This window comes from Fulvia fulva, chromosome 8 (assembly GCF_020509005.1).
Source record: "Fulvia fulva chromosome 8, complete sequence".
Lineage (NCBI taxonomy): Eukaryota > Fungi > Ascomycota > Dothideomycetes > Mycosphaerellales > Mycosphaerellaceae > Fulvia > Fulvia fulva.
In genome coordinates, this window is record NC_063019.1 from 3,648,286 (window position 1) to 3,673,010 (window position 24,725).

General features: G+C 52.6%; 11 protein-coding genes across 11 annotated transcripts; 6 read left to right on the forward strand and 5 right to left on the reverse strand.

Annotated features, from left to right (window-relative positions):
• Positions 1 to 4,210: 4,210 nt before the first annotated feature.
• On the reverse strand, positions 4,211 to 5,333 carry CLAFUR5_11540 (6-hydroxynicotinate 3-monooxygenase; the record flags this gene model as incomplete). Its single annotated transcript, XM_047910688.1, has 3 exons — positions 4,211 to 4,539; positions 4,585 to 5,027; positions 5,080 to 5,333. 3 exons carry the CDS (start codon positions 5,331 to 5,333, stop codon positions 4,211 to 4,213), a joined length of 1,026 nt encoding a protein of 341 aa, XP_047765761.1.
• Positions 5,334 to 6,144: 811 nt separating this feature from the next.
• Positions 6,145 to 7,500, forward strand: CLAFUR5_11541 (uncharacterized protein; the record flags this gene model as incomplete). The annotated part of the gene is made up of 1 exon (XM_047910689.1): positions 6,145 to 7,500. One exon carries the CDS (start codon positions 6,145 to 6,147, stop codon positions 7,498 to 7,500), a length of 1,356 nt encoding a protein of 451 aa, XP_047765296.1.
• Positions 7,501 to 7,571: 71 nt separating this feature from the next.
• CLAFUR5_11542 (RNA polymerase II holoenzyme cyclin-like subunit) lies at positions 7,572 to 8,561 on the reverse strand (the record flags this gene model as incomplete). Its single annotated transcript, XM_047910690.1, has 1 exon — positions 7,572 to 8,561. One exon carries the CDS (start codon positions 8,559 to 8,561, stop codon positions 7,572 to 7,574), a length of 990 nt encoding a protein of 329 aa, XP_047765299.1.
• A 631-nt stretch (positions 8,562 to 9,192) lies between these two features.
• CLAFUR5_11543 (uncharacterized protein) lies at positions 9,193 to 11,427 on the forward strand (the record flags this gene model as incomplete). The annotated part of the gene is made up of 2 exons (XM_047910691.1): positions 9,193 to 9,583; positions 9,644 to 11,427. The coding sequence occupies 2 exons, from the start codon at positions 9,193 to 9,195 to the stop codon at positions 11,425 to 11,427; spliced, it is 2,175 nt and encodes a 724-aa protein (XP_047765298.1).
• Positions 11,428 to 11,588: 161 nt separating this feature from the next.
• On the forward strand, positions 11,589 to 12,803 carry CLAFUR5_11544 (uncharacterized protein; the record flags this gene model as incomplete). Its single annotated transcript, XM_047910692.1, has 3 exons — positions 11,589 to 11,810; positions 11,865 to 12,029; positions 12,099 to 12,803. 3 exons carry the CDS (start codon positions 11,589 to 11,591, stop codon positions 12,801 to 12,803), a joined length of 1,092 nt encoding a protein of 363 aa, XP_047765293.1.
• An 842-nt stretch (positions 12,804 to 13,645) lies between these two features.
• Positions 13,646 to 15,720, forward strand: CLAFUR5_11545 (Calcium-binding mitochondrial carrier SAL1; the record flags this gene model as incomplete). Its single annotated transcript, XM_047910693.1, has 5 exons — positions 13,646 to 13,772; positions 13,832 to 14,122; positions 14,225 to 14,887; positions 14,941 to 15,002; positions 15,058 to 15,720. 5 exons carry the CDS (start codon positions 13,646 to 13,648, stop codon positions 15,718 to 15,720), a joined length of 1,806 nt encoding a protein of 601 aa, XP_047765292.1.
• Positions 15,721 to 16,166: 446 nt separating this feature from the next.
• Positions 16,167 to 16,835, forward strand: CLAFUR5_11546 (uncharacterized protein; the record flags this gene model as incomplete). The annotated part of the gene is made up of 2 exons (XM_047910694.1): positions 16,167 to 16,250; positions 16,392 to 16,835. The coding sequence occupies 2 exons, from the start codon at positions 16,167 to 16,169 to the stop codon at positions 16,833 to 16,835; spliced, it is 528 nt and encodes a 175-aa protein (XP_047765295.1).
• Positions 16,836 to 17,761: 926 nt separating this feature from the next.
• On the reverse strand, positions 17,762 to 18,379 carry CLAFUR5_11547 (uncharacterized protein; the record flags this gene model as incomplete). The annotated part of the gene is made up of 1 exon (XM_047910695.1): positions 17,762 to 18,379. One exon carries the CDS (start codon positions 18,377 to 18,379, stop codon positions 17,762 to 17,764), a length of 618 nt encoding a protein of 205 aa, XP_047765294.1.
• Positions 18,380 to 18,801: 422 nt separating this feature from the next.
• CLAFUR5_11548 (uncharacterized protein) lies at positions 18,802 to 19,980 on the forward strand (the record flags this gene model as incomplete). Its single annotated transcript, XM_047910696.1, has 1 exon — positions 18,802 to 19,980. One exon carries the CDS (start codon positions 18,802 to 18,804, stop codon positions 19,978 to 19,980), a length of 1,179 nt encoding a protein of 392 aa, XP_047765290.1.
• A 358-nt stretch (positions 19,981 to 20,338) lies between these two features.
• CLAFUR5_11549 (DNA-directed RNA polymerases I, II, and III subunit RPABC3) lies at positions 20,339 to 20,827 on the reverse strand (the record flags this gene model as incomplete). Its single annotated transcript, XM_047910697.1, has 2 exons — positions 20,339 to 20,549; positions 20,604 to 20,827. The coding sequence occupies 2 exons, from the start codon at positions 20,825 to 20,827 to the stop codon at positions 20,339 to 20,341; spliced, it is 435 nt and encodes a 144-aa protein (XP_047765289.1).
• Positions 20,828 to 21,768: 941 nt separating this feature from the next.
• Positions 21,769 to 23,103, reverse strand: CLAFUR5_11550 (Aromatic peroxygenase; the record flags this gene model as incomplete). The annotated part of the gene is made up of 2 exons (XM_047910698.1): positions 21,769 to 22,273; positions 22,328 to 23,103. 2 exons carry the CDS (start codon positions 23,101 to 23,103, stop codon positions 21,769 to 21,771), a joined length of 1,281 nt encoding a protein of 426 aa, XP_047765771.1.
• Positions 23,104 to 24,725: the final 1,622 nt, after the last annotated feature.

Sequence of the window (24,725 nt, forward strand, 5' to 3'; positions counted from 1 at the left end):
TTACTACCGCAGTGCACTCCGGCGTCCAGTATGGTTTGGACCATGTCGTTGGTTGGGCAAGCGGAACGTGGAGTGAGGTCGCTTTTCTTATTTCGTCTGTCAACCCCTGGACTGCTTCGTCTATCTCGTCTTTACTGTTGTATTGCTGCTGCGCGATCTGGACTAGCCTCTTGGAGTCATCGAGGTACGCCTGGATGTTGGCCCAGTGGGCCTTTCCCCAGTTTGGCTTAGGGGTTCTCGCTGGTGTGCGTTGTATCTGTGTCGCAATAGAGGTCCTGACTGGCATGTGGTCTGACGACGCCTCGAGTTCATGTTCGATCCCACAGTAGGTTACCGTGTGGTAGTGGCTATCTGAGATCCAGGAGAGGTCGATCGTGCCTTGGAGTCCCCCTCTCTTCCAGGTGCCCAGGTCCTTCGGGGTATTGAGGGCAATTGCGTTGCTCGCCATCAAGTCGAGTACTTCGTCGGCTATAGGGTGCGGCTGCATAAGGCTTTCCCAGGAAGGGTGGTGTATGTTGAAGTCTCCTACTACGATGTGGCACCCTTGTCTCTTGAGCGCACTGTCTAGGTGTCTGCAGACCCCTAGGTCGCGGCTAGACCTCGAGGCTGGCGGTTGCATGTATAGGTTGTGTATCCAGGTGCTACCCACGTGGAGGGAGGTAATATCGCCCCCGCCTTCTTCGTCTGCGTAGTACACTACCTCCCAGTCGGATTCTAGTATGTCCTTGCTGACATAGAAGCACGTGCGGGGTCTGCCGTCGCCTCGTAGGCATGTCGTGTAGCCTGGTGACTTGCAGGTCGTTGGTCTCTTATAGTGCGGGTTAATCCATGGCTCCTGGATTGCAAGGACGTGGTGGACGCGCGGGTCCGCCTCGTGTAGGAAATGGTTCTGGACTATATCCTTGCTATGGTTGACGTTATACTGGATGATGCTAAGCGTGTCGAGGCTAGTCATCGGCATCGACAATCATTTCCTCTGTATCGTCCTGTGTCCTACTGCCCTGTGCGTCCTGGTCTACGCCTATCGGCTGTGTACTAAAGGGGAGCCGGGCCTGGTTAGATTCCCTCGCCGCAGCTAGCAGAGCACGTGGCCTCCCGTACGCCCTAGGCTGCGCATCCTTTACATCGTTCTCGGCCCTAGGGCGCTTGTGCCCGACCGCCGCTAGTTGGTTCCGGTGTGGGCTAGCCTCACGGTCGCCGTAGAATCTTGGGGCGACGGTTCTGTTTGTGATTGCCTTGTTTTTCGCTAGTTTCCGCTGTGGGCATTCCGCACTATACGATGGGTGGTGCCCCGGACAGTTCGCGCACCGTCTCGTAGTCGATGTACAGTCCCTAGACATATGGTCTCCTGCACAGTTCGAGCAGGCCTGCTTGTTTGTGCACGTGTAGGTTTGGTGTCCATACTGTTGGCATTTGAAGCATTGGAGGACACGAAAGGATGAGGAGTGCTTTTCTACTGTCTTGAGGCTGTATTGCCAGACCAGGCCTTGTTCTATCGCTAGATCCGCCGCTTTCGCGTCTTGTAGCCATACTATTAGCGCCGAGGCCTTCTTGCCTTCTGGCCATTTCCTATGGAGCCAAGTCGCCTTCTGGATTGGAGAGTTAAGAGTGACCGGGTTGTCCTCTTGGAGAGCGCGTAGGTGACCCTGGTTGGTTGGGTCAAACTCCTTAGGCATGTCGTGGACTAGGATCGTGAATTGTTTCGTTGAGACCTTCGCTGATGCCGCAACCTTAGATGCCCACTGTGGCTGTGCCTCTAGGTGCCTCCTAGCAGTAGCAGAGCTAGTATAGATCTGTAGGGTGCCGTTAGACTGTTGGTTCACTGCGACCACCCCTGGTTGGTTAATTCGTTGGGCGAGCTCCTTGTTCGATAGCTTCGCAACTTCGGCCTGGTCTTCCTTTGCTGCAATGCGGATCGTAACTGCATCGTGCGTTGGGCGGGGGCCTGGTATCGATGCCGCGACCGATGCCCAGCTATGGGGGTGTTGATTCCGGGTGGCCTTGCTAATCGCCTGGGACGTCGTCCTCATTTCTTGTTGCCCTCGGTGATACGACAGTACAAGCGCCGTGCGTAGCTGAGTGATCATTACCTGTAGAGACCGGTAAGGGAGCTGATCGTTAGTTTCCATGCTTTTTGCGTCCTCTATAAGTTGCTGCCAGTTGTCTTGGGGGGGCTTCGCCTGTAGGGCCGTAGGCGCCGTTAGTACCGTAGCCTGGGCTGCCATTGCCTAGGAGTTGCCTAATGTAGCTAGGCACCTCCGCGGCGTTTGGAGCTGAAGAAACAGGGTGAAGAGAGCTTCAAGCTGTCCAGATTGAATGGGGTAGAACTCCCTCAGTCCTAGGGGCAGTGGCCTGCTTTTTATATCGTTGGAATGGCCTTGATAAGAGCTTTCGAATGTGTCGTGTTTTGGCGCAGAGATCGATGATTCCGTCAATCCGCCTTATATAGAGATCCTTCGTCGGCGCTATATATAGTAGCGTCCTTATTATCGAGCTATTAAAGTGTTACGAGGCTATAGTAGGTAAGTATAGTAGTAGTTTATTAACGAAGTCGATAGCTAAAGAGAGAAGGTAGTTCTAAGAGAGAGAGGGCTTCTTAAGAGAAGCCGAGGTCGCGCTCGGGCCGAGCTTAGTCATCGATGTCACGTGATCACGAATCACGTGACCCGATCCGAATCCTCTACTTACGGAGCTACTGTGACATTCCTCGCAATAGTATCGTACCTAGGCTCGGGAGTAGTCGAGTATAACCTTCTAGTAGGCGTACCTATCTATAGTACTCTTAATCTTAAGATATATAGTATTAGGTCGTATAGTAGCTACCCTCTTAAATACTTCGGTATTGGCGATCTTATAGTTTATTAGATCGTACTCGAAGTCTATATCGTCAAAGTCGATCTAGTCTATATAAGGAGACGCTATACTATTAATAAACTATATAAAGTTAATACCTTTACTATCGTCCTCGTAAGACGAGAGACGAGTATCTTTAATATCTAGTCGTACTAGCTTCTTACCCTCTACTCTACTACCCTCGTATCGTATTAAAGACTAAGGCGTATTATTAGTTATAGGAATTTATAAATCGGGTATATAAAGATAAGAGAGAGTAGACCTATCTATACTAAACGGTAGTATATCTCTACCTATTCTATTTCCTTACTTATACTATATCCTACTTACGCGGTCCGGATATATACTATCGCTAAGGATCGAGTTGAGCTAGTTCTAAAGTTCTAGGTTCTAAGGGTCTCCGGTTAGTAACTCGGCTAAGATAGAGGGCGTACGATATAGGTATTACTATCGCTAAGTAGCGGCGGTAAATCGTATACTTAAAGGTTATAGAGGAGGGCGTTAAGAGGCCTCGTCGGCGTTCTCTATTATCGCAAATTAATCGTACGGTCTAGTACTATCGTACTATCTCGGGCGGTCTCGGTATTATACGTAGAGGTTAGCTCTCTACTTATAAGAAGGCGTAACTAACTATTACGGGCGAGAGTACTATAATAGGGTCGGGCAAAGATATATATAGTTACGCGAGCTATCTAAGAGAGCGCGAGAAGCGCGAGAAGATAAAGTCGCGCGAATCGAGCTAGCGGGTACTAGCGGCCGCTAGCGCGCGGGCGTACGGCCGACGATACTATATTACGAGGTAGTTCGTAAAAAGGGCTGTCTCGTAATATAAGCGCTAAGACTTTACTATTCTTTACTCTCGGGAAAATAGACTCTTAGTATATAGTATTTTAAGGCACGTATTCGATAACGTATATATAGGCGAGCATTTTAGTATATATATTACTATATATAGTTAAGCACTTCGTTATTGCCTAATATACTGTTTTGTTTGAAACGTCGCGGTTTAACGCGACGATCGAGGAAGCCGAGTGTACTAGGTGTTTATACTAGCGTTCTACTAATTACGTCGCGCGAGTAGGTAAATATAAAGTACGTCCGTACTATATCTCTACCTTAGCGATATAGATAGCGGCACTTTTGATTAGTTAAAACTAATTTTGCATAGCGCCTATAAGTGGCCAGATTCTAGCGCTAGCGAATTTGTTTCTCCGACCCGTGCGATTCACTCTAAGTTTAAGGTACCTCCTACCTCCTAAGCTCGCTCCTTTGCTCGCAGAATGCTATGTACACACGGATAGCGCTCGGTAGTGCCTTCGCTCGTCTTTGAGGCAGGCCTCTGCCTCTCTTCAGCATTTTATAGACGCAAAGCCCCTGTGATGGTCGACTTTGATGGTTTCGAGGAACCGGAAGGACAGAAATGAGTTATAGCCAACGCAAAAGCGTAAGCATCATCCAATGCCAGCGAACCACCCGCTGCAAAGGCTCCTCCATGAGCATGGGCTGCATCGCCAGCAAAGGTGACTCGTCCATTTCCGTGTATCCAAGTGTCAAGACTCGAAGCAAATGTATTCGGGTAGAGCTTCGTATACGGCGAAGCATCGATCATCTGCCGGATCGCAGGGTGCCAGTCCTTATAGTAATCCTTGAGGATCTGGAGATTACCTTCTGAGTTCCACGACGCATCTCTGAATGGTGCATCACTTTTAGCAGGATCGCTTTAATTCCCACCGACAATCGTGAACAAGTCTTTGCCTAGTCTCGAAGCGAAAAATGTTCGGTCTGGACCCCACCAGTGGCACGCCTCGTCAAGGACACCATCGATATGCTCGACAAGCTTTGCGTCGAACACTGAGCGGAAAGCTCCCCAGCCTGTCCACTTGGGCGCCGAGTGGGGGACGAAGGATCGTCGGACTGCTGAGCGTATGCCATCGGCCCCGAGGAGGATGTCGGCCGACACTGTTGAGCCGTCGTCGAAGGAAATTGTCAGGTCGTCTGTGTTCATGGCTTCGCACACGGAGGCGAAAGCCTTGCCCAAATGTATATGTGCCGTATCGACGTGGGCCAGAAGTGCTTGCTGCAAATGTGCTCGATAGAATCTTGAAGTTCGATGTCGGTACTCGATCTCTCCGTGGTGCTTGTCAACAGATACCACTTCGTTCGTCTTCCAGTGTCTGCGAATGGTTCAGTTTGAGCCTCGACTCTCCCTGACGGTGCCCAACGTACCGGTATATTATGGGATATCCAGAGCTTTTTCGAAAAGCAACCTCATCGTCAAGTGCTTCCAGTACACCAAGTTTCTCTAGCGTTCTCATGCCATTGGGTCCCAAAGCTATACTTGCACCAATCTCTTGCAGCTGTGTCGCTCTCTCATAGATCTGTACATCGACACCCTCGTGTTTCTTGAGAGCTATTGCCACAGCTAGACCGGCAACGCCTGCCCCGACCACTAGTATGCGTAGTTTGTCGGATTCTACCATTATGGGAATCTGTATCGAATGCCGAGTCGATTGATGCAATACAGAAGACGTTCAGATAAGTACCACGAGAGATCCAAGCTTCCCAAGCGGCAAGTCAAGAGCTATAAATAGCTCACCCTAGACTCCGGCCAAACTCTGGGTACTGCCAAGTGATTCACAGGTGATGATATAGCGTACGCAAAGCACGCAATCGGGCTGTATCCACCAGAAGCTACACTGAAGCCTCGAAAGCTTCGAGTGGGCAAGCATTTATATGCTGAGCTTCGCGTGGTAGATAGCCGGGTCAGACATGTGGTCGCCACGCCAGCAGCTCATCCAATGCAAGCTGATATGTAAGAGACCCTCTTGCTCCACGATTAGATCACTGCTTACGGTGATCATTCGCTTTAGTTTTGGTCTCTCGCGACGAGGCAATGCTGGGGTTGCATGAGGTGATAGTGAAAAGTCTTGCAGAGCGATGTCCTCCGTGAGCCAGGTATGCGCGGTATGTAGTCACAGACCGATGGTCATTGTGAACATCGATTTCTTGCGCCTCCAAGCCCAGAACCTGCCCTGCGCATCTCTAACCACACCACAAGAGAAATGGCGAAGAGCGAACACAAGACCACAGTCCTAGGCTGGGACGATAACTCTCCAGATCGAGCAGCCTCAACCTCCAACACCCCAAAACTCCCCGAAAAGTTCGCAGACGAAAAGCCACAAACTCTTCTCCAAGATCAACGTCGACGACCCATCACCAGCCGAAGCGACCAGAATCCGCAACAAATGTGTCCGCTGAATCCTACCATTCCTGTGCATCGAGTACCACCTGATGTACGTCGACAAACAGACCTTGGGATCCTCCGCCATCCTGGGAATCGTGGAAGACGCCAATCTCAACAGCAGCCAGTATAATTGGTCGTCGTCTATCTTCTACCTCGGGTACCTCCTGGCCGAATGCCCGCAGAACTGGGCTTTGCAGCGTTTTCCTGTCGGACGATGGCTCGTGATGAACTTGGTCATCTGGGGCGCTATACTGCTGTTGCATATTCCATGTGACAGCTTTGCATCCTTGTTCGTGGTTAGGTTCTTGCTTGGTGTGGCGGAGGCTTGTATTGTGCCAGCTTTCTTGCTAGTGCTGTCGATGTTCTTCACTTATGATGAGCAGGCGGTTCTAATGCCGCGCATGTGGGCGATTGGCAATTCGAGCCCAATCACATCTGGTCTGCTGTCGTATGGTATGCTCTTCATCGACACCGGATCTTTCAGTCCGTGGAAGTTGTTCATGATCATTACTGGCGGATTGACAGTCCTTTTTGGTCTCGCGGTCTGGCTGTGGCTGCCCGACAGTCCTCTCAATGCTCACTTTCTCACGCTGGAAGAGCGTGCGCAAGCCGTGCTCCGTATCAAGAGTAACCACTCTGGCATCGAGCAGAAATGCTTCAAACGGTACCATTTCATCGAAGCATTGAAGGACCCGAAGACTTGGATGTTCTTTCTGCACGCCTGGAGTCAGGAGATGGCAAATGGAGTCACCAACCAATACTCGCTCATCATTAAGTCTTTCGGGTTCTCTACACTCCAGACCACGCTGCTCGGATGCATCAATGGGGTGACAGCGTTCGTCTCCCTCAGTACTGCTGCTATCATCTTGGCCAAAACTACGAACAGTCGTGCATGGGTTTCGAGCGCAGCTTACGTACCTGCTGTTGTGTCGTGTATACTTCTGCTACCACTTCCGTGGAGCGCTCGTTGGGCAATGCTTGTGGCAATCTGGATACGCTCCACAGCTGGCATACCTTATGTTGTAGTCATGATCTGGGGAGCGAACTGCTCCGCGGGACATACCAAGAAGACGACGGTGATAGTTCTGTACCATGTCGGCTATGGACTCGGCAATATCTTGTCACCGCAGCTTTTCCAGCCGCAGTACAAGCCACGCTATTGTGTGACGTGGGGAGTCATTTTGGGTATTGCTTGCGTCTTTCCGATGCTACTTGTGTTGTTCCTGAGATGGTACCTCTTGAAGGAAAACGAGCGCAGAGATAGGCTGGAGGAGCAAGGTGTGATCACCGAGGTTGGCGTTGTCCAACACACTGAAGATGGCACGACCTCCGAGGAAGTGGTTGACGCACGTATGCTGGAACTGACAGATCGGGAGAACCTCGCGTTCAGATATGTGCTGTAGGCAAAACACTACCATGTGCAATACACTGCAGACCATTACAATAGTGCAATGAACTCAAGATTTTCCCGCTTTCATTTCGGTCCAAGTCCAGAGCTACCGGCACCTCCGTCCTTCACGAATTTGGTGATGCCTTCCTTGCAAGCACGCTCACTGTAGCTTTCCCAGGCGTCATAGAGACTAACCATCTCCTGTGTCGAGTCGACAATGGCATTCATGTCTACCTTGCTCTCAGCAAGCCACTCCACCAGCTTACTGAGCTTCGGACCTGCTTGCTTGAGGCCACTGAAGCCGCCAAGGAAAGCCTGTTGCGCAGCGCTAGAGCTCATCGTGGGAGAGAAGCTGGGCCCAGAGCTCGACATTGGCGATCCTGAAGTAGGAGATTGCATATTCGTTGAGCCATGTGTGGAGTGTGCGGCGAGCCCAGCTGGCTGGCCTGCCGGACGGAGGACTACTGCAAGGAATATGGCAGTGATAGCCAAGACATGAGGAGCATAAAGCAGCGCAAGATCTGTATTGTAGCTATCGTTGATGATCGAATGTGCCAGTTGCACTTCTTCGCTGCTGAGACCAAACAGTGGAGCTAGATCTGACAATGATCGATAAGGGTGATGGCAGATCAAGCGCGAAGACAAAGTCGAGATGAGCGCGAATTCACACTCACCGATTTTGCTACTTTCGGAGACTCCCAATTCTGGCCACTGACGTGCTGCTTCGCCGAGCATGAGACGGATGTGCTGTGGCGTCTCTTCCATCTTGCAGGCCAGGTAGACAGCAGTTGCCATGATAAGGTAAGGGTTTGTCTTCCGCATCTCAACCCGCAGGTAGAAGCGTTTCATGTAAGCTTGCGCAGTCGCCAAAGCTTGTTGGCGTAGACTCATACGTCGCGCCAATTTGGTCAACTGTTGTTGGAAGTAGATATTCATGTGTCGACGGTCCGGAAGAGGGTACTTGTTGTACAGTGGTTGATTGATCTTCTCGAGATCCTGCCGCAAGTCGGCAAGCTCATTCTTACTGAAGGTCCAGAACTTGGCCTGCGTTGAGTCCCAGTAGTTGGCCGCCATGCTGCCCTTGTATAGAATCTCGCGCAGACAAGCTCAAGCTAAGTTGCTTATGCCAGGACGGTGTATCATATTAGGATGCCGCAGACAAGCTGTTCACGAGCCCGTTACGTCGCCACGTGATGTGGTTGTCGGACTGCTGCGGCTCTAGGCAAGGCTTCGGCATTAGTCCAGCACAAGCGCCTTCCTTCACGATTGCTGGTACCACGGAGAAACGCTGCAACGCTCGATATCGATATTCGCTGTTGATGTTGGTTGGAGAGAAGGAGGGCAAGCTCTGTTGCTGACACCACCCTTCAACGTCACTTCCCGCAGAGTCCGTGCGCTTCTCTAGGCGGCGACATCATCGCATTTCTCACAATTACACCTGCAAAAGATCTTCAACCTGCTCGTAACCCACACCACACGTATCAGACCGCTGTTCCGCGATCGTACAGGCCCAAATCACAAGCAACAACCCAGCGCCGCGGAAGACATCAAGCATTCCGCTCTCGGATGACGGCTCAGCCACGAAGCTGATCCACACTTCAGCTGTCACGAAGACGCACAATCTCGCATGACTACTTGTGCAACGTGAACTGTTGATACAATTCGAGACCATCACCTCTTCATTTTGACCACACAAGTGTCGAACATGGACCGATCGACGACTTTTCTCTTGGTATGCTTGGCGGGCATCGTGCTCTTCGCCTCGCCAGCCGCAGCTTTCGGAGCCGGAAACATTGCCTCAATCTCCTCCATTGAAGGCCACAATTGGCGCCACGGCGATATTGAGGATCTTCTGGAGACCGTGGCGTTCATACACGGCCACAAATGGACCAGCATGATGGTGAAGCGGGCCTACTTTGGCAACTGGCTACGAGACTACAGTCAGGCAGTCGATGTTGGTACCTTGAAAGGCGTACCAGCAGATACCATTCGAGTTCTCGTATGGGTGCTGAGTTTCATGAGCTTTGGATACGCGACTGCTGAATTTGAAGTCACCGCAGACCGTCTTGGGGTGTACAGGCCCGAGGAGCACATCGGTATGCTAGGCATCTTCGCGTGTCTGAGACAACTGCTGACCTTGAACCCTTTGCTTGTAGATAACCCTAAGGACTACGCTGACAACCAAGACGCACGCCAATATGATGCCCGCTTGCGAGGACCAGTCCAGCCGATTGAGCTTCAAGTGGATCCGAACACTGGTATGAAGAATTACATTGCAAACGAGCATTGCCAGATCGCCACTTCACTAGGGTACATCAAGTGGAGTTTCGCCCGTAGCATTCACTTTGGCCGAGTCTATACTTCCGGCCACAACAAGGGCAGAGAAGAGGATCTATGTGAAGCTCTTCGGTGCCTTGGACAGGGTCTTCACTGTATGGAGGATTTTGGTGCCCACACCAACTACACTGAACTGGCATTGCGCGAGCTGGGCTTCAACAATGTCTTCCCGCATGTTGGTACACAAACCATGACCAACGTTCGTGGCAAGCAGATCTACCCGCTAGTGACTGGCACGTTTGGAGGTGTCGACTTTTTGCATTCTGTCCTTGGAGAGGCTACGGATCATGTTACACAAGTCGAGGTCAACCAGACCGAAGTCGATCAGCTCAACAGTGCTCTATCAAACGCCGAGTCGTCAGGAAAACGTGGCGACAGCGACTCAGGAGGCAGTTTCTTCGATGTTCTGGCCAAGATTCCAGGCACTAGCAGCTTGGCTTCGGAAGCACAGAGCCTACAGGCAGCTTCCAATGCTCAGGCAGCACAGAATGCCCAGGGTGGAGGATACAGTGGCCACCGCGGTATGGACGACTCGTATGCTCCATATGGAGATGACTACAGCTCTTCACGAGCAAATCCTCCAGGCGCCCCTTCCGCACAGCAAGGATACCAAGGCGGTCCTAACCAGACACCTGCCGGTTTCCAAGCTCCGCCGAAGATTGATGCCGCAGCAGCTATGGCCAAGATCTACCCTATTCTGGCGTTCCGCGACAAGGTCGTGCGCCAGATCTCCGCCATGGTGAGCAAGATTCCAGGACTGGAGAAGATGATCGACACAGTCACCGAGAAGGTGACATTGTTTGTGATGGGTCTGCTCGCGCCCTTTATTAAGCCGATCATCGCCTCTGCCTCCAATGCGCTGAAGCAAGGATCGGGCTCGGTGGTGGACTCCAGCGCTGCACAACAGTATCTTGTCTGGTCCGACCCAACTTCAAGCGATCCAACACATTCGATGTTGTCCAAGGACCATTTCAGCAACATTCTCAACCCGCCAGCTGGAGAACTCGCAGCTTGCATCCTGCAATATGTCGCACCGCGGGTCATCTATGGATGGGAGCATCCTGAAGTGCCGGAGCATGAGATTTTGGATGACGTTGGCAGAGTCTTCCACCATCCAGCACTCCGCGACCAGAACATCGAGATTCAGCGGAAGATGTTCTCTGTCGTTGAAAGCTGGGTGCACAAGCGTTCAGATCGTGGCTCTGGCCTCAACAATGTTCTGTCTTCCGAAAGTGTCAAGGCAGGCCACAACCACAAAGTGCAAGACCTTGGTTCGTCGTTTCAGGGCGTCCAACAGATTGCACAGCAGCATGGTATCATGGGACAGGGCTCACACAGCGCTACATCTGGAGGTGTGTTCGACATGTTGAACAGGAGGAGAGAGCTTGGCGGTGATACTGTGCCACCGGATGCGTACTCGCATCCACAGCAACCTGCTGCTTATGATCAGAGCAGCGCTGCATACCCTACAGCCTATCAACAGGGATACGAACAGCCTTGGCAACCACCACAGCAGCAGCATGGCGGATACGATCAAGGATACGGTGGCGGCTATCAACAGCATCAGCAAGGTGGCTACGGAGGAGGGTACAATCAGTACTAAGCCATCGTCTATGCTTGTAACGAGTGGAAACGGAAGGAGTTGGATGGACAGAGCACGACATGATGATGACGACGGGTTGGGTCAACGGACGGGAGGACATTTGACATGTGAATATATACCCGACAGAGTTGCAATGGAACGACCAGGACAGAACTGTATGAATGTGCTTCCTTCAATTCCCAATGCCTGATCATCGTCGCACAGGCCTCGAACCTCACTCAGCCCTACGAAAATCAACCCCACCTCCACACCCCCACGTGCAATGCAGTCTACCTTCATGTTCTTCTCGATCTCTCGCCTGCACCACCGATCATCATCACAGCACTTCCAATCTCGGACACGACGCCCTCCGGATCACTCACGATCATGGCGCAAGGCAAAGAGTAAGCCAACCACTATCGCAACAAGCAAAGTCTTGCTGAACGCTGATCCCACAGAAAAGCCTCCCCGCCATCAAGGCTTGTCTCTTCGACATGGACGGCCTCCTAATCGACTCCGAAGACAAATACACCATCTGCACCAACGAAGTCTTACGGGAGTATGGAAGGCCCGACTTGCCGTGGCATATCAAGGCGCGATTGCAGGGACGGCCTGGGCCAGCGGTATGTTCATGCTCAAGCGGACAAGAAGAGGATACTGTAGAATGGGACACTGATGGGGTGTTGCTATAGGCAGGAAAGATCCTCCATGACTGGGCGCAGCTACCGATTGGGAGAGAAGAGTACCTAGCGAAGGTCCAAGCGAGCCAGAAGAAACACTTTCCGGATTGCAAGCCTCTGCCCGGTGTGTCGCAGCTGCTACAGACACTATGGAAGAAGACGGACCCGGCGGTGCACATGGCGCTCGCGACATCCTCGCATGCGGGAAATTTCAAGATCAAGACGGACCACCTCGCATCGACATTCGATTGCTTCGCACAAGAGCACAGAGTCCTTGGTGATGATCCCAGAATAGGCAAAGGACGCGGAAAGCCCGCACCGGATATATACCTCCTCGCGCTCAAGACGATCAACGATCGATTACAGCGAGAGGGTAAAGAGGCAATCAAGCCGGAGGAATGTCTAGTCTTCGAGGACAGTGTGCCTGGTGTTGAGTCAGGGCGTAGGGCGGGCATGCAGGTTGTGTGGTGCCCACATCCGGAATTGTTGAAGGAGTATGAGGGACGGGAGGAGAGGGTGTTGGCGGGGCAGATGGGGGAGTATAAGGAGGTTGAGGAGAAGAATGAGAGCATTGGAGTGGTTAGTGGAGATGGGAGCAAGATTACGAGCGGTGCGCCTGGGGAGATTGGGGATGGGTGGTCTATTCTGTTGAATAGCCTGGAGCGCTTTCCGTACGAGAGGTTCAGGATCAAGGTCAAGCAGGATAGCCAGCTATGAGGAGTAGCACTGTGGGCGGAAGACGATTGTACATAGGTGATACCCAACATATCAACAGCATGCATTGTACAGAGCTGTTCCATACAGATCTTACTAGCATATGGCTGCCATTCGGCCACAAGCGGTACAAGATACAATACATGGGCTCGCGAAGATTATCCGGAACAGCACAGAGCTGGCTGTAGCTGTTGATCGTGTGATGCTTTCGGTCCTAAGACTCTGTGATGGTCTGTCATCATCGAGTTGAATGCTACGATGGTGTATAGAGTAGCTAGAGACGCATGCTCCTTGCTTGCCGAAGAACGAGCATATACTATATCGATATTGATTAAATGCCGCCATAGAATATGGGTAAATAGTGAGTGAGTAAGCAACCCATTCGGCAGGGCTTGCGGCTATACCGCTGCGCTGGGACGTCACTTTTGAAAGGGAAAGCTCCTAGCAGAAACATCAGATCCAACGACACCACCACTTCTCCACTCTTCTGTACCATATTACCGATCTTGCGCCCACCATAGCCGTTTTCCATTCACAGGCACATCTTTTACACCTTCAACACGGATTGAGTTTGCTTGGCAGGCACAAGGGACCATCTTCCTTGCCAACTTCAGACACTGCTACGCTATATAGGCACGAACGAGCTCGGCACGTGTAGAGCGAGCCATAGCAGATCGCTCAACAGTCGTCGTGCGCTATACCGGGACACCGGATCGCGAACAGTCAGCCCCGAAAGCCCCTGGAGCACGACTCACAGTCTACCAACGTGAACGACCTCCCATTCCGCGCGGCACAGTCCAGTCAGACTACGATGAGTTGGAGATAGCACCGTTGAAAGACGGACTATGGGTGGCGAGTCCGACGCGCAGAGGGAGGCGCGACTGCAACAGCTATGGAGCAAGCTAGACACCAAGAAGAAGGGCACCCTGGACTTCAATGCGCTCAAGAATGGCCTGGCCACGATGAACCACCGTATGTAGCAGGATATGCGTTGTGGGGGTGACAACATGGTGCTGATAGACGATACGCAGCGCTTAAGGATGCGGATGGCCTCATCAAGGACATGCTCTCTGCATGCGACATCGACCACGACGGCAAGATCAGCTACGATGAGTTCTGTCGCTTCTGCACGAGCACCGAGAAGGAGCTCTGGCAGCTGTTCAAAACGATCGACAAGGATCACAGTGGAGCGCTGGACCGCAACGAGCTGCAATCCGCTTTCGAGCTGGCAGGAATTGCAGTCTCAGGGCCGCGACTGGATCGCTTCTTCAGCTACATCGACAAGGACCACGACGGCACGATCGACTTCAGCGAATGGCGTGGTAGGCACATTACTTTCTCCCACAGGCCACCTTTACCATCCCTTCTTTTGGCAGAGGCAGACAGTGGTATACTGGGCCGCAGACTGACACCTTGATCAACAGACTTTCTCCTCTTCATTCCTGCCCACGCGCCAGGCCTCAAAGCCGTCCTCTCCTACTACCAAACGACCGCCAAGCTGACTTCGGAGGGTGATGTGCACATGAGCGATGAAGCGCTCCAAGGTCTAGGTACGATCCTCGCATTCCTGAAATCGTCCCTTTTCGGCGCCGTCACCCAGCTAGTCAAGCCCACCCAATCGCACGCCGGAGAAAGTAATACTTTGCCAATATCGATGTGGGAGGATAGCGAGAACAAGCTCCAACTTTCAATACAAACATACGACCAGGAGATAATAGCAGACGACCCGCACATACCACTCAAGCCAGCTCGGCGGAAAGAGCTGGACCAGCAACAAGCAGCAGCAGAAGGACTGATACTGGATGCGACGACTGGGCAGTATCGCGAGACAAAGCTGACGGATTATGTGCCTGATGTAGGCTACTTCCTTGCTGGCGGTCTTAGTGGTATCACTTCCCGAACAGCGACCGCTCCGCTCGATAGATTGAAGGTGTATCTGATAGCACAGACCGGCGCTGCGAAAGAGGAGGCTGTGCAGGCGGCGAACAGTGGACATGCTGTTGTTGCTTTCAAACACGGCTTGACAACGTTATGGGGCTCATGTCGGGAGCTGTGGGCAGCGGGTGGCATGAGGAGTCTTTTTGCTGGTATGAAGAAGTGTTGTCAGATGATGTGGAAATATATGCTGACAATGTGGTAGGCAATGGCTTGAATGTGGTCAAAGTCATGCCGGAATCGTCGATAAAGTTCGGCGCATATGAGGTGCGTTTTCACCACCGGGATGATTGAAGAGACCGTACTAACACTATCCCCGCAGGCCTCCAAACGCGCGATCGCCAAACTCGAAGGCCACAATGACCCCAAACGGATCGCCGGCTCCTCTACCTTCGTAGCCGGCGGAGTGGCAGGCATGATAGCTCAAGCCTGCATCTACCCACTCGACACCCTCAAATTCCAAATGCAATGCAACACCGTTAAGGGCGGCGAGCACGGCACAAGACTGATCTGGCACACCGCCAAGAAGATGTGGGCGAGGAACGGCGTTGTCGCCTTCTACCGTGGTCTTCCCATGGGCCTTGTGGGCATGTTCCCATACGCCGCGATCGACCTGGCCACGTTTGAAGGGCTAAAGAAACGAATCATTGCACGAAATCGTAAAAAGAACCCTCACATCAAGCATGACGAAGACGCATTACCCAACAGCTTTTCCTTGGCTCTTATGGGTGGCTTTAGTGGCGCTATTGGTGCGAGTATTGTCTATCCGCTGAATCTCCTGAGGACGAGACTACAGAGTCAGGGCACCGCGAGCCATCCCAGGACTTACACGGGAATCATGGATGTGACGCGGCAGACGATTAAGGGAGAGGGTGTGAGAGGGCTGTTCAGGGGATTGACGCCGAATTTGCTGAAGGTGGTGCCCGCGGTCAGTATTACGTATGTGGTGTACGAAAATACCAAGAAGGCGCTGCATTTGCAGTAGGCCTGGTTTTAGGAATGCAGGGAAGCACAGAGGAGGCGGAAGCTTTGGATAGAGCGGACAAGGACAGTAGAGGGAACGCCATAGTGCATGAGACGAGGAGGGCTCGATTACTTACTTGTGATACCCGCGGTTAAGGACATGGCAGGACTGGCGAAGGGAGAGATCGCAACATAGCGTTGGCAAGTCAGGGAGCACTATTGATACAGAAAGTTTGAATGAGCTATCTGTGCAATGCGATGCAATACAGCTTGATCTTGGCATTGAGGAATGGAAGGATCCTGGTGTGAATCCTGCCGAGTGGTCCCTCTCGCGATCTAGAACAGCCGCGTCAGGTGGATGCATACATCATTGTACGACGCACTTTGACCGGTAGGCGAATACAAGTCGCAACATCACAAGGTCAGCTCGGTATTCTAGTCTGGAGTCTTGGATCCACAGTCCATCAGATGTCGGAATCGCGGCCTTGGCTTCACGATCTCGTCGATATACGACAGACAGAGCTTGCGAACGACTTACCGCATGAGATTGAGGTAAGAGCTGAAGCGTGCGGTGCGATGTCGTGTAGCATGCTTGAATGTACGCTAGCTGGAATTCTATCGCCGCTGCTCATTTATTGTTCAGTGTATCTTGCCGATTTCGAGTTCCACACTAACGTGGCTTTCTTGTACTAGACCCTCTCCCGCAACGTCCACTCGGCCCTCAACTCCGGCCACTTCGACCACAACATCTTCACCCGCGTGGCGGACCACTTCGAGCACGTAACCCCTGACTTCTCCGGCTTTACAGATGTCGGTCGCGGCGTCATGCTCCTCCAGGACATCATCAACGCCCGCAAGAAGATGACAGAAGCGAATCCAGGGTATCGCTCTGTTGTCACTGATTCCCACACGTATGTCGATAAGAACTTGCAACTGGCGGATGTGATGCTGGTTATTCGCCATGTTGGACTTCCCGGTGGGAGGGAGGAGGATGGAGTGCAGATTTTGAGGTGGAGGAAGGGGAAGGGCGGGTGGATGTGTACGAGGAGTACGACGATGAGGTGTGCGCCGGGGTTGACGGATGAGGTTACGGGCTACGAGGAGAGCTCGTCGTCGGGTGACTTTGTGAAAGGTTGAAGGAGGGCCGATGCTGGGAGTGTCACTTTGGCTTCTCCTTGGCGGCGGCAGCTACGATCCCTGGCGCAACCAGACTTGAAAGCACCGGTGGGATGGTGCTTCTTCCGGGACCATGAAGAGACCCCAGCTTGTGGCAATACTGCTCAAGCGCGACGATGCTGTGAATACCGTGAAAGGCACTGCTAGACACAATCCAGCGATCATGGGCAGGGCCCAAAGCTGCGGCATGACGCCCTGAACAGCGAACAAGCCAGCAATCCCGAAGCCGATCAGAGTCTGTGGCCAGAGAAATATGAAAGGTCGCGATCCAGCTGAGGCCAAGTTGGTAGCGGTTCTGTGCGTCCCATGTGATAGACTTGCCTCTGAGAAAGTTGCAGAGGAAGAGTGGAATTACCACGGAGAAGGTCGGTACTTGGACTGTCTTGAGGATGAACCTGAGCACGACAGAGACGGCGTATCGCATGCCGCCACCATAGTTCTTCGTTGACGTGATCGCGATTCCTGGGATACCAACGAGTTGGAGGAACACTGCCACGGTGATTACGAGGGCGTAAGACCTGAAGCCGACGCCGTCGTTCGTCGCATCAAGGTCGCCAAATGGAAGGCGAGCAATCGAAGCAGAGAACAGTACCACCCAGAAAGGCTGCATCGGGTACGTAAAAAGCGTTTACAACACCTGAAATGCGTGATCAGTGGGGATCCAGGTTCCTCCAGCAGGAGAAAGTACTGCATGGTGCCCTGGCACTACGGAATCTCGCGCAGGGTGTAGTCGATGAAAGTTGGTGGCTGAGTTTCATAACTCTGAGTCTCGAATGGGACCAGTCGGACTTCATAACCGTCTCAATTCACACCAAGTTGGACGGACTGTCGCCAGGAAGAGGTGACCGAAGTCCTTTGTGTCTTCGAAAAATAATCGCCTATCCTCACTATTCTTCCCTCTCCAGAAACGATGGGTCCAGTTCAACCTTCTTCTCAAATCTTGTCCACCAGTCTTGGAAAGCCTTAAGTGGCACAGTATCGCTTCCAAAGCTAGCCAGAAAGTTGAAAGCGTTGCCAATGATCCTCTGAGCAAGGACTTTCGTCGTAGCTGGACTTCCTGTCCTTGCATTCGTCCTGACCAGAGCAGAGCTAGGGTCGGCCTGTCCAGCCTTGAGCTGAGCCAGTTGTTGTTCGACCTGGGCTGCAGGCTCAATTGAGATGCCAACGACAATGTCCCCTCCAGCAGCCGCAGCGTTGGCCATTGTGTCATCTGCCATGACATCGCCATCGACATCGGTAGGGCCGGCTGATTTGAGACCAGAAACCTTGAAGATGGCAGAGTCCTTGCCTGGACCAATGCCTCCTAACAGCTTGAACTCCTGTGCAGGTGGAATCTGAACATAGACTGATGCTGCCATGCCTGGAGGGAGCTGCACGCCCGGAAGGAGAAAGACCACAATGTGGCTGAAAGATGGTATAGTCGGAATTCTGAAGGCATACTGCGCTTCGGTGATGGCTTGTGGTGCAGCGTCCACGGGCCGGCCAGAGATAATGAGGCCGAACATTGTTTCGGGGTGCCGATCTGAAGATCGTAGGTGAATGGTCGAGTCTCTGCTTTCACAGTAAGAGTGTTCAATAGCTTCGGGTCCGACGATTTGCTGGCTTAGCTAGTGTTTAAAGACCTGGGAGAAAGTGTTTAGTGAAGACACTTCATCGCCGGGCTTTTGCTTGATATGTGGTTCTCATGTCAACATCGTGAAATCGTCTCGACGCGACGCGAAGATTCTCTAGGTTCGACGTCACATCACATGTGCCGAGAAACGCCGATCCTCACCTCAGCTCGAGGACCCTGCATATATATCATCAGTGAGTGCTTGCTGGCTCAGGATTACTCAAACATCCAGCTCGCTGCCTGCTAAGGCTGCGATCACACGCCCTGCTCCTCCACCTCAACACACCACGGCGCTCCCTCCACACATCCTCCGCCATGGCCTTCAACCTCAACCGCCTCCGCGACTTCATCCCAAAAGACCTACCCCGCCTGCCCACCTGGCCAGCACAAGACAGCGAAGATGGAGATAGCAGACCCGTCACCGCCGGCAGCGTCGACACAGATGCGGTGGAGCACAGTGGACCGATCACAATGGAACCCGCAGACCCAATCCCGATCTCCAGCGGGCCCAAAAGCAATCTCGATCTGATTAATGAATGCGATAACTTTCCCTACTACAACACTGATCCAAAGCTCTTCTCTGCACACATAAACACATACTACGCGCTGTATGTGCGACAGTTTCCAGAGACGGAGCTGGGATATGTGCTGCCTAGTGTTGCGGAAGTCTTCAGAGGACTGCCGGATTGGAAGATCGATGATGGAGAGAGGAGTCTGACACTCATGACTGGGGAAACGGAGGAAGAGAGGAGTCAAGTCGTGGAAGCAACGATCAAAGCAATGCACGCAACAGGCCATTTCAAAGTGCTGAGCAAATGGCGGGACGAGCTATATCCCGTCTACGGACCGCAAGGACAACTCCTGTTCAACATGGAGCGGAGCGCGAGCGCATTGTTTGGAATTGTGACGTATGGATGCCATATGACAGCATATGTGAGAACAGTGGTGAACAATACAGACTCGCCGGAAGATACTGAGGAGATGAAGATCTGGGTTCCGAGGCGGGCGGCTGATAAGCAGACCTATGGAGGCATGTTGGACAACACTGTGGCTGGAGGCATTGCAAGTGGAGAGAGTCCGTTTGAGAGCATAGTGAGGGAATCCGCGGAGGAGGCTTCATTGCCGGAGGAACTGGTGAGACGGTATGCCAAGGCTGTGGGCATGGTGTCGTACTTCCATATCCGGGACCACAGAGCTGGTGGAGAGATACGTTTGCTGCAGCCGGAGGTGCAATACGTGTATGATTTGCAGCTGAGTGAGGATGTGGTTCCGAAGCCGTCAGACGATGAAGTGGAGGGATTCGAGCTGATGACCATTGACGAAGTGAAGCAGGCGTTGAGGAATGGCGAGTTCAAGCCAAACTGTTCGCTAGTTCTGCTGGACTTCTTCGTGAGGCATGGCATCTTGACACCAGAAACCGACGCGAGTTACATCGATATTGTTGCGAGATTGCATCGGAAGCTGGACTTTCCTGTGCAGATACGAACGCCTTGAGTGCGTTTGTTCTGGTGGTGCTGTAGACTATTTAGTCTGTAACGTGCCTGTATAGCACGTTCTCATGATACCCATGAAGCGCCTCGACACAATTGTCTACCTCCTCCAGTCCCCAACGCCTCGCTAATTGCAATTGGCCAGCTTGTTCTTGGTCATGCGCTTCCTCGTCTCCTCAGGATGGGCGGTCGCATGCTGGCACTTCTCGTCCTCAGCTCTCTGCTTACATTCGCGCATCTGAACCGCATCATGAGGCGCCAAGCTGATGGCGCGAGTTCGTCATCCCTCCCTTCGCGAGGACCACGCGCAACCGACCTCTCTTTTCTGTCTCGCTCTTTCACACTCTGCCCAGATCGTCCCCCTACTTCTTCAGAAGCAGGTAGACATAGTCAATCTTCAGCGGACTAAGCTTTTTGTACGGCCCTTGTAGACACAAAAGCAGCCCTCCAAACGAGATGTACACCTTGATCTGATCCCCCTCACCCACATCTTCCACGCGGTAGACCTTGCCGTAGCAGACGTAGTCCCACATGTCTGCTAGTGTTGGGTCTGCATCGCGCTTGCCTCTCCATCTGCGCAATCCCTGGGTTAGCGCTTCATTCCATGTCCTGCGCAATCGCTCTTACCCTTGATTCGCTTCATCCTTCGTGCCATCCAGATTTAGCGTTGACGCGATCAGCATCTGAAAGTTCTCGTTCGCGGCTATTGGGTAGAGTTCTGAATTGACATCGAGGGTGAAGGAGGTTGCGTTGTCGTGGGAGTTGCCGAGAACTCGGTGCACGCGGTCGTAGGTTTGGTCGAGGACTTGGGTCGCGGCGAAGGATTCTTCGTAGAGTTGTGCGTCGGCCATGGTTGCGGAGGTATCAGGAGTAGGGCTTATGCGGTAGTGACGGTGTGTTGGTGGCGGTGGATGGTGTGGTACGGAAAGGGAACAACAATGTTCAAAAGTTCATTCATGTGAGAACCTGTGGGAGCAAGACGCGGAAGGCGCGGCCGAGGCGGCCGAAGTTGCCGCACGCGAGAGAAACACTTTCATTGCATACTACAATCACATGCTGTTAAAGCTACCACACGCCCCGGGCGTGATAGCTTTCATCATGGCGCCTCCCTCTGCCTCGCATGTTAAGCAAGCCTGACAAGGATACCGGCCGTTTCCGCAGACTCTGTTCCAACCTCACGCTGTGGCATTGACTCCCCATCACCGAGTCAGTACCCACTCACTCCGACGTTCTGCACTATACCCAAGGATAGCAACATTCTTGACGCACGCGAGATCTTAGGCACGTCAGGGAACGCACGGTCACGGTCAGATCTTGGTACCTGCGCAAGATCGTTCTAAGCCATGTGGCTCTATATCGAGATTCCCCAGTACACTTATGCTTTCTGGTTGTTTCGAAGTATCCTCGACTTCACATCCTGTGATGCGAGATGTATGCGAGGTCATTCGGCAGATTGTGTGACACGTTGGCTTATGCCAGTGTTCTGTGCTGGATCACTTTGGTCCGCGATACACGTTGACAACACTCCGTGGCCGAGCATCTCATCTTGCCATACGAGGATTCTTATAGTCCTGGCAAGGGGAGGATCTCAGTGTGTGAGATTGCAGTCTGGAACGAGCAGTCTGGTAGAGGAATGAAGCACATAATGTCTAAAAGACGAGAGGACTATTGAGGCAAGCGATGATCCATGAAATGATCGTTCGGGAATACTACTAATGCTATGCTTCATCTTCATTCCACCGTGGTATCTGCACGTCAAACATCAGATTCTCTCCCATGGCCAACCCACCGCTTAAGTCAAAGGCTGAGGGCATCCAAGGTTGGCAAAGTCAGTGCCAGAAAGCTTGGTCGCAATCAAGCTAAGCGCATCCACAGATGGTGTAATAAGTCCGTTAAGGTACGATGGCACACGCTCAGTGAGAAGTTGGTACAACAAGCAAGCTCCGACCTTAGGGTCAAGACCAACAGCTTGATCGATGGTACCGTTCTGAATAGCACCAAAGTTGATGACGTTGAAAGTACCGGCAGCAGTGTTACCGCCGAATGGCACTGGCTTGAGGAGGTACATCTTCAGAATCTCGGAACCGACCTTGGTGAGATCGTATGGGTCGACACGGTTGGTCCAGTTGTCTGGGATCTTCTCCATGTTGTTGAAGGAGTAGGTGCCGTCGCTGTTGTCCTGGGCACCGAAGAAAGAGGAGATGGTAGCCTTGTCGGGGATGTAGTCTGGGCCTGATGGCATGAGCTCGTACAAGAACGAGGCGGCGCCGAACAGCAGCAAGCTCAATGGACCGAAGCTGGAGAGATGTTAGCTGAATATTGAGAAGGGGTTTTGCAGGATTGTGACTTACTAGAAGTTGGGGTTCTCAACCTTCGATTGCTGGTATCGCTCGTATCGGTACTGGGCGAGGTTCTCAAGGTTGTACAGACCGCCAGTAGTCTCGGTCATCATGCCGAAGAGGGTGCCGTTGAAGTTGAAGTTGTCACCGTTGTGTGTGAAGTAGTCGTTACGAGTCAACGAAGTATCAGCCTCGAACTTGTTGTGGCCATCAAGACCTGGCTCTGAGCCGGTCAAGATTGGGGCAAAGGATGTGCGGGTGGTGGCATCACATCCAATGGACAGCTTCTCGGTGACGAGGTCGCCGTCGGTGAGGGTCAAGCCGAGCAGGGCAAGAACGTTCGCGAGGTCGTAGCCAACGTTGTAGATGTTTTGTTGGGCGTCGACCAGTTCGCTGAATGTGGTGATACCGTCGTGGGCCAAGAAATTGTGGTTGGCAGCAGCGTTAAGACCTGGGCATGGGCCACGAATGTCGTTTGGTCCGGGTGCAACGAATGCGTGGGCTGCATCGTTTGGATCTGGGACGACGTAGCCACCCCTTCCATTACCTGGTGCGCCGTTCTTCGCGTTGTTGTACAGATATGGGGCCTTTACACCTGGGGCAGGTACGTGGTTTGCGTTGAATGGGCAAGTTGCTGCGCTGCCTGGGCCATTTGGGTTCGCTTGTTGTCTGCGAACACGTTGTCGCTCGGCTTGAACGATTTCTGAGTTGACACCAGCTTGGTCAACCACGAACGGGAAGGCAGCAGCCCCCGAAAGGAGAAGTGAAGACACAACGAAGGACTTCATCTTGGCGGTCGAGGTGAGGTGTTGCGCTCAAGCGTTTGCCAGTGTAATGCTGAGCTGCTTGGAGGGCTTGCAGGGCTTGATGAGGGAGTGAAAGATAAAATGCAGATCGTTCAAGGCGTACTTATACCAGTGTTCTATACCTGACGTTGCAAGTGTGAACGGCGCCGAGGAGTCCACATCTTGAACTTCTATCACTCCGCATAGCGCCCCATAAGCTTCACCGATGCATCTACGCTGTCGCGAGTCAACGTGTAAAGGAGCGAAACACGATGCTGGACTGGGGTCATCGCTCGATGGGACACGCGAAACCTGGGGATCACAAACTCTGCGCCTTTTTAGCTCAAGTGTTTTGCAATACATCGATGCTCATTCGTCGACGGGCTGTTACTCCGATGCAACACACCTCCAAATCGTTCAGGTGCCCTGCAAAGCACTGGTACAGCCGTTGCTGAAGGGCTCGGCGGCTCAAGCGGCAACCATCATCGCCTCGTTAGGTCTCATGGGGTAAAGGCAGGAAGGCGAATACGGCAAAAGATCACCACGAAGCTTATTTTAGACTTTATCCAAGCAGAAGCCTCGGCGATCAGCAAGACGTCGCGGGTCCACACCTGGGGGCGGCGCCACCTTCACTACTGAGCGTCTGGAATGTACATCAGTGGCGCTGTCTTCTCGCTGTCATTTGAGGTCAGGTCCAGTTCCTGGACTACGGAGACCGACCGCCGGGTCATGGTCTGATAAGGGCATGAAAGGGGCGCCTAATCAGCTCACAACTGGAAGCGATATTGCATAATGTGGCGTGCGCTGACGCTGGAAGAGCAGCCGGCATTTCATGGTGGCTTCAGCAAGGGCTGAAGTGTGTCGTCAGAATGCTGCCAGCGAGCAGTGAGAGAAGTTTGGCGAGGTGATGTCTCGTATTGCTCGGACCATCGGCTTCATTCTCCCTCTTACTGCTCATCTCCGGACCTCCAGCGTCGCAAGTACTTCGATTTCTTGCACAGATTTGTATGTACTTCGAAGTAGTCATCGCAGCACCGGGCAGAAGCATTCGAAGGCAAGCCAACTTCGTATCAAGCAAGATCACACCCAGAGACAAGCCTCTGTGGCTTCAGGCAATCCTCCTTGTGGATGCTTGGTGATCTTAGATGCTTCGTGATGCGGTGCCTCCAAAGGAACGGCGCAAAATTCAGCCGCTGAGGGGAGGCGACTAGCCTTACATCACGGACGAATCACAAACATGGCCTTTATAGTCCTACCGAGGCGTAAAGAGCGTCCCTCTGCTCAAAATGGCAGGAGCGTAAGGTCAACTACTGCAGGGTTAATGCCACGCTTGCCGCTGCATATGTCAGATTCGCCTGTATGTAAGAACTACCTCGAGGCTGGCGTAGCCAACATTGCCAGAGCAACGTCACCTGCATCTGTCCGAATCTGCAGGATTCTTTTGGGACCCTTGTTCTGACAGACATCCTCGCGGGACACCCCTTGGGTATAGCAATAGCAGGACCTTCGACGCTGCATGGTGAATGTATGAGGAAGGCGCAGGAGGCGCGGCGAGCCGTCCGCAACTTCGCCCTGAGCAAGTCATGCGGCTGGCAAGTCAGCTGCACGGCAACCATGTGCCGCAA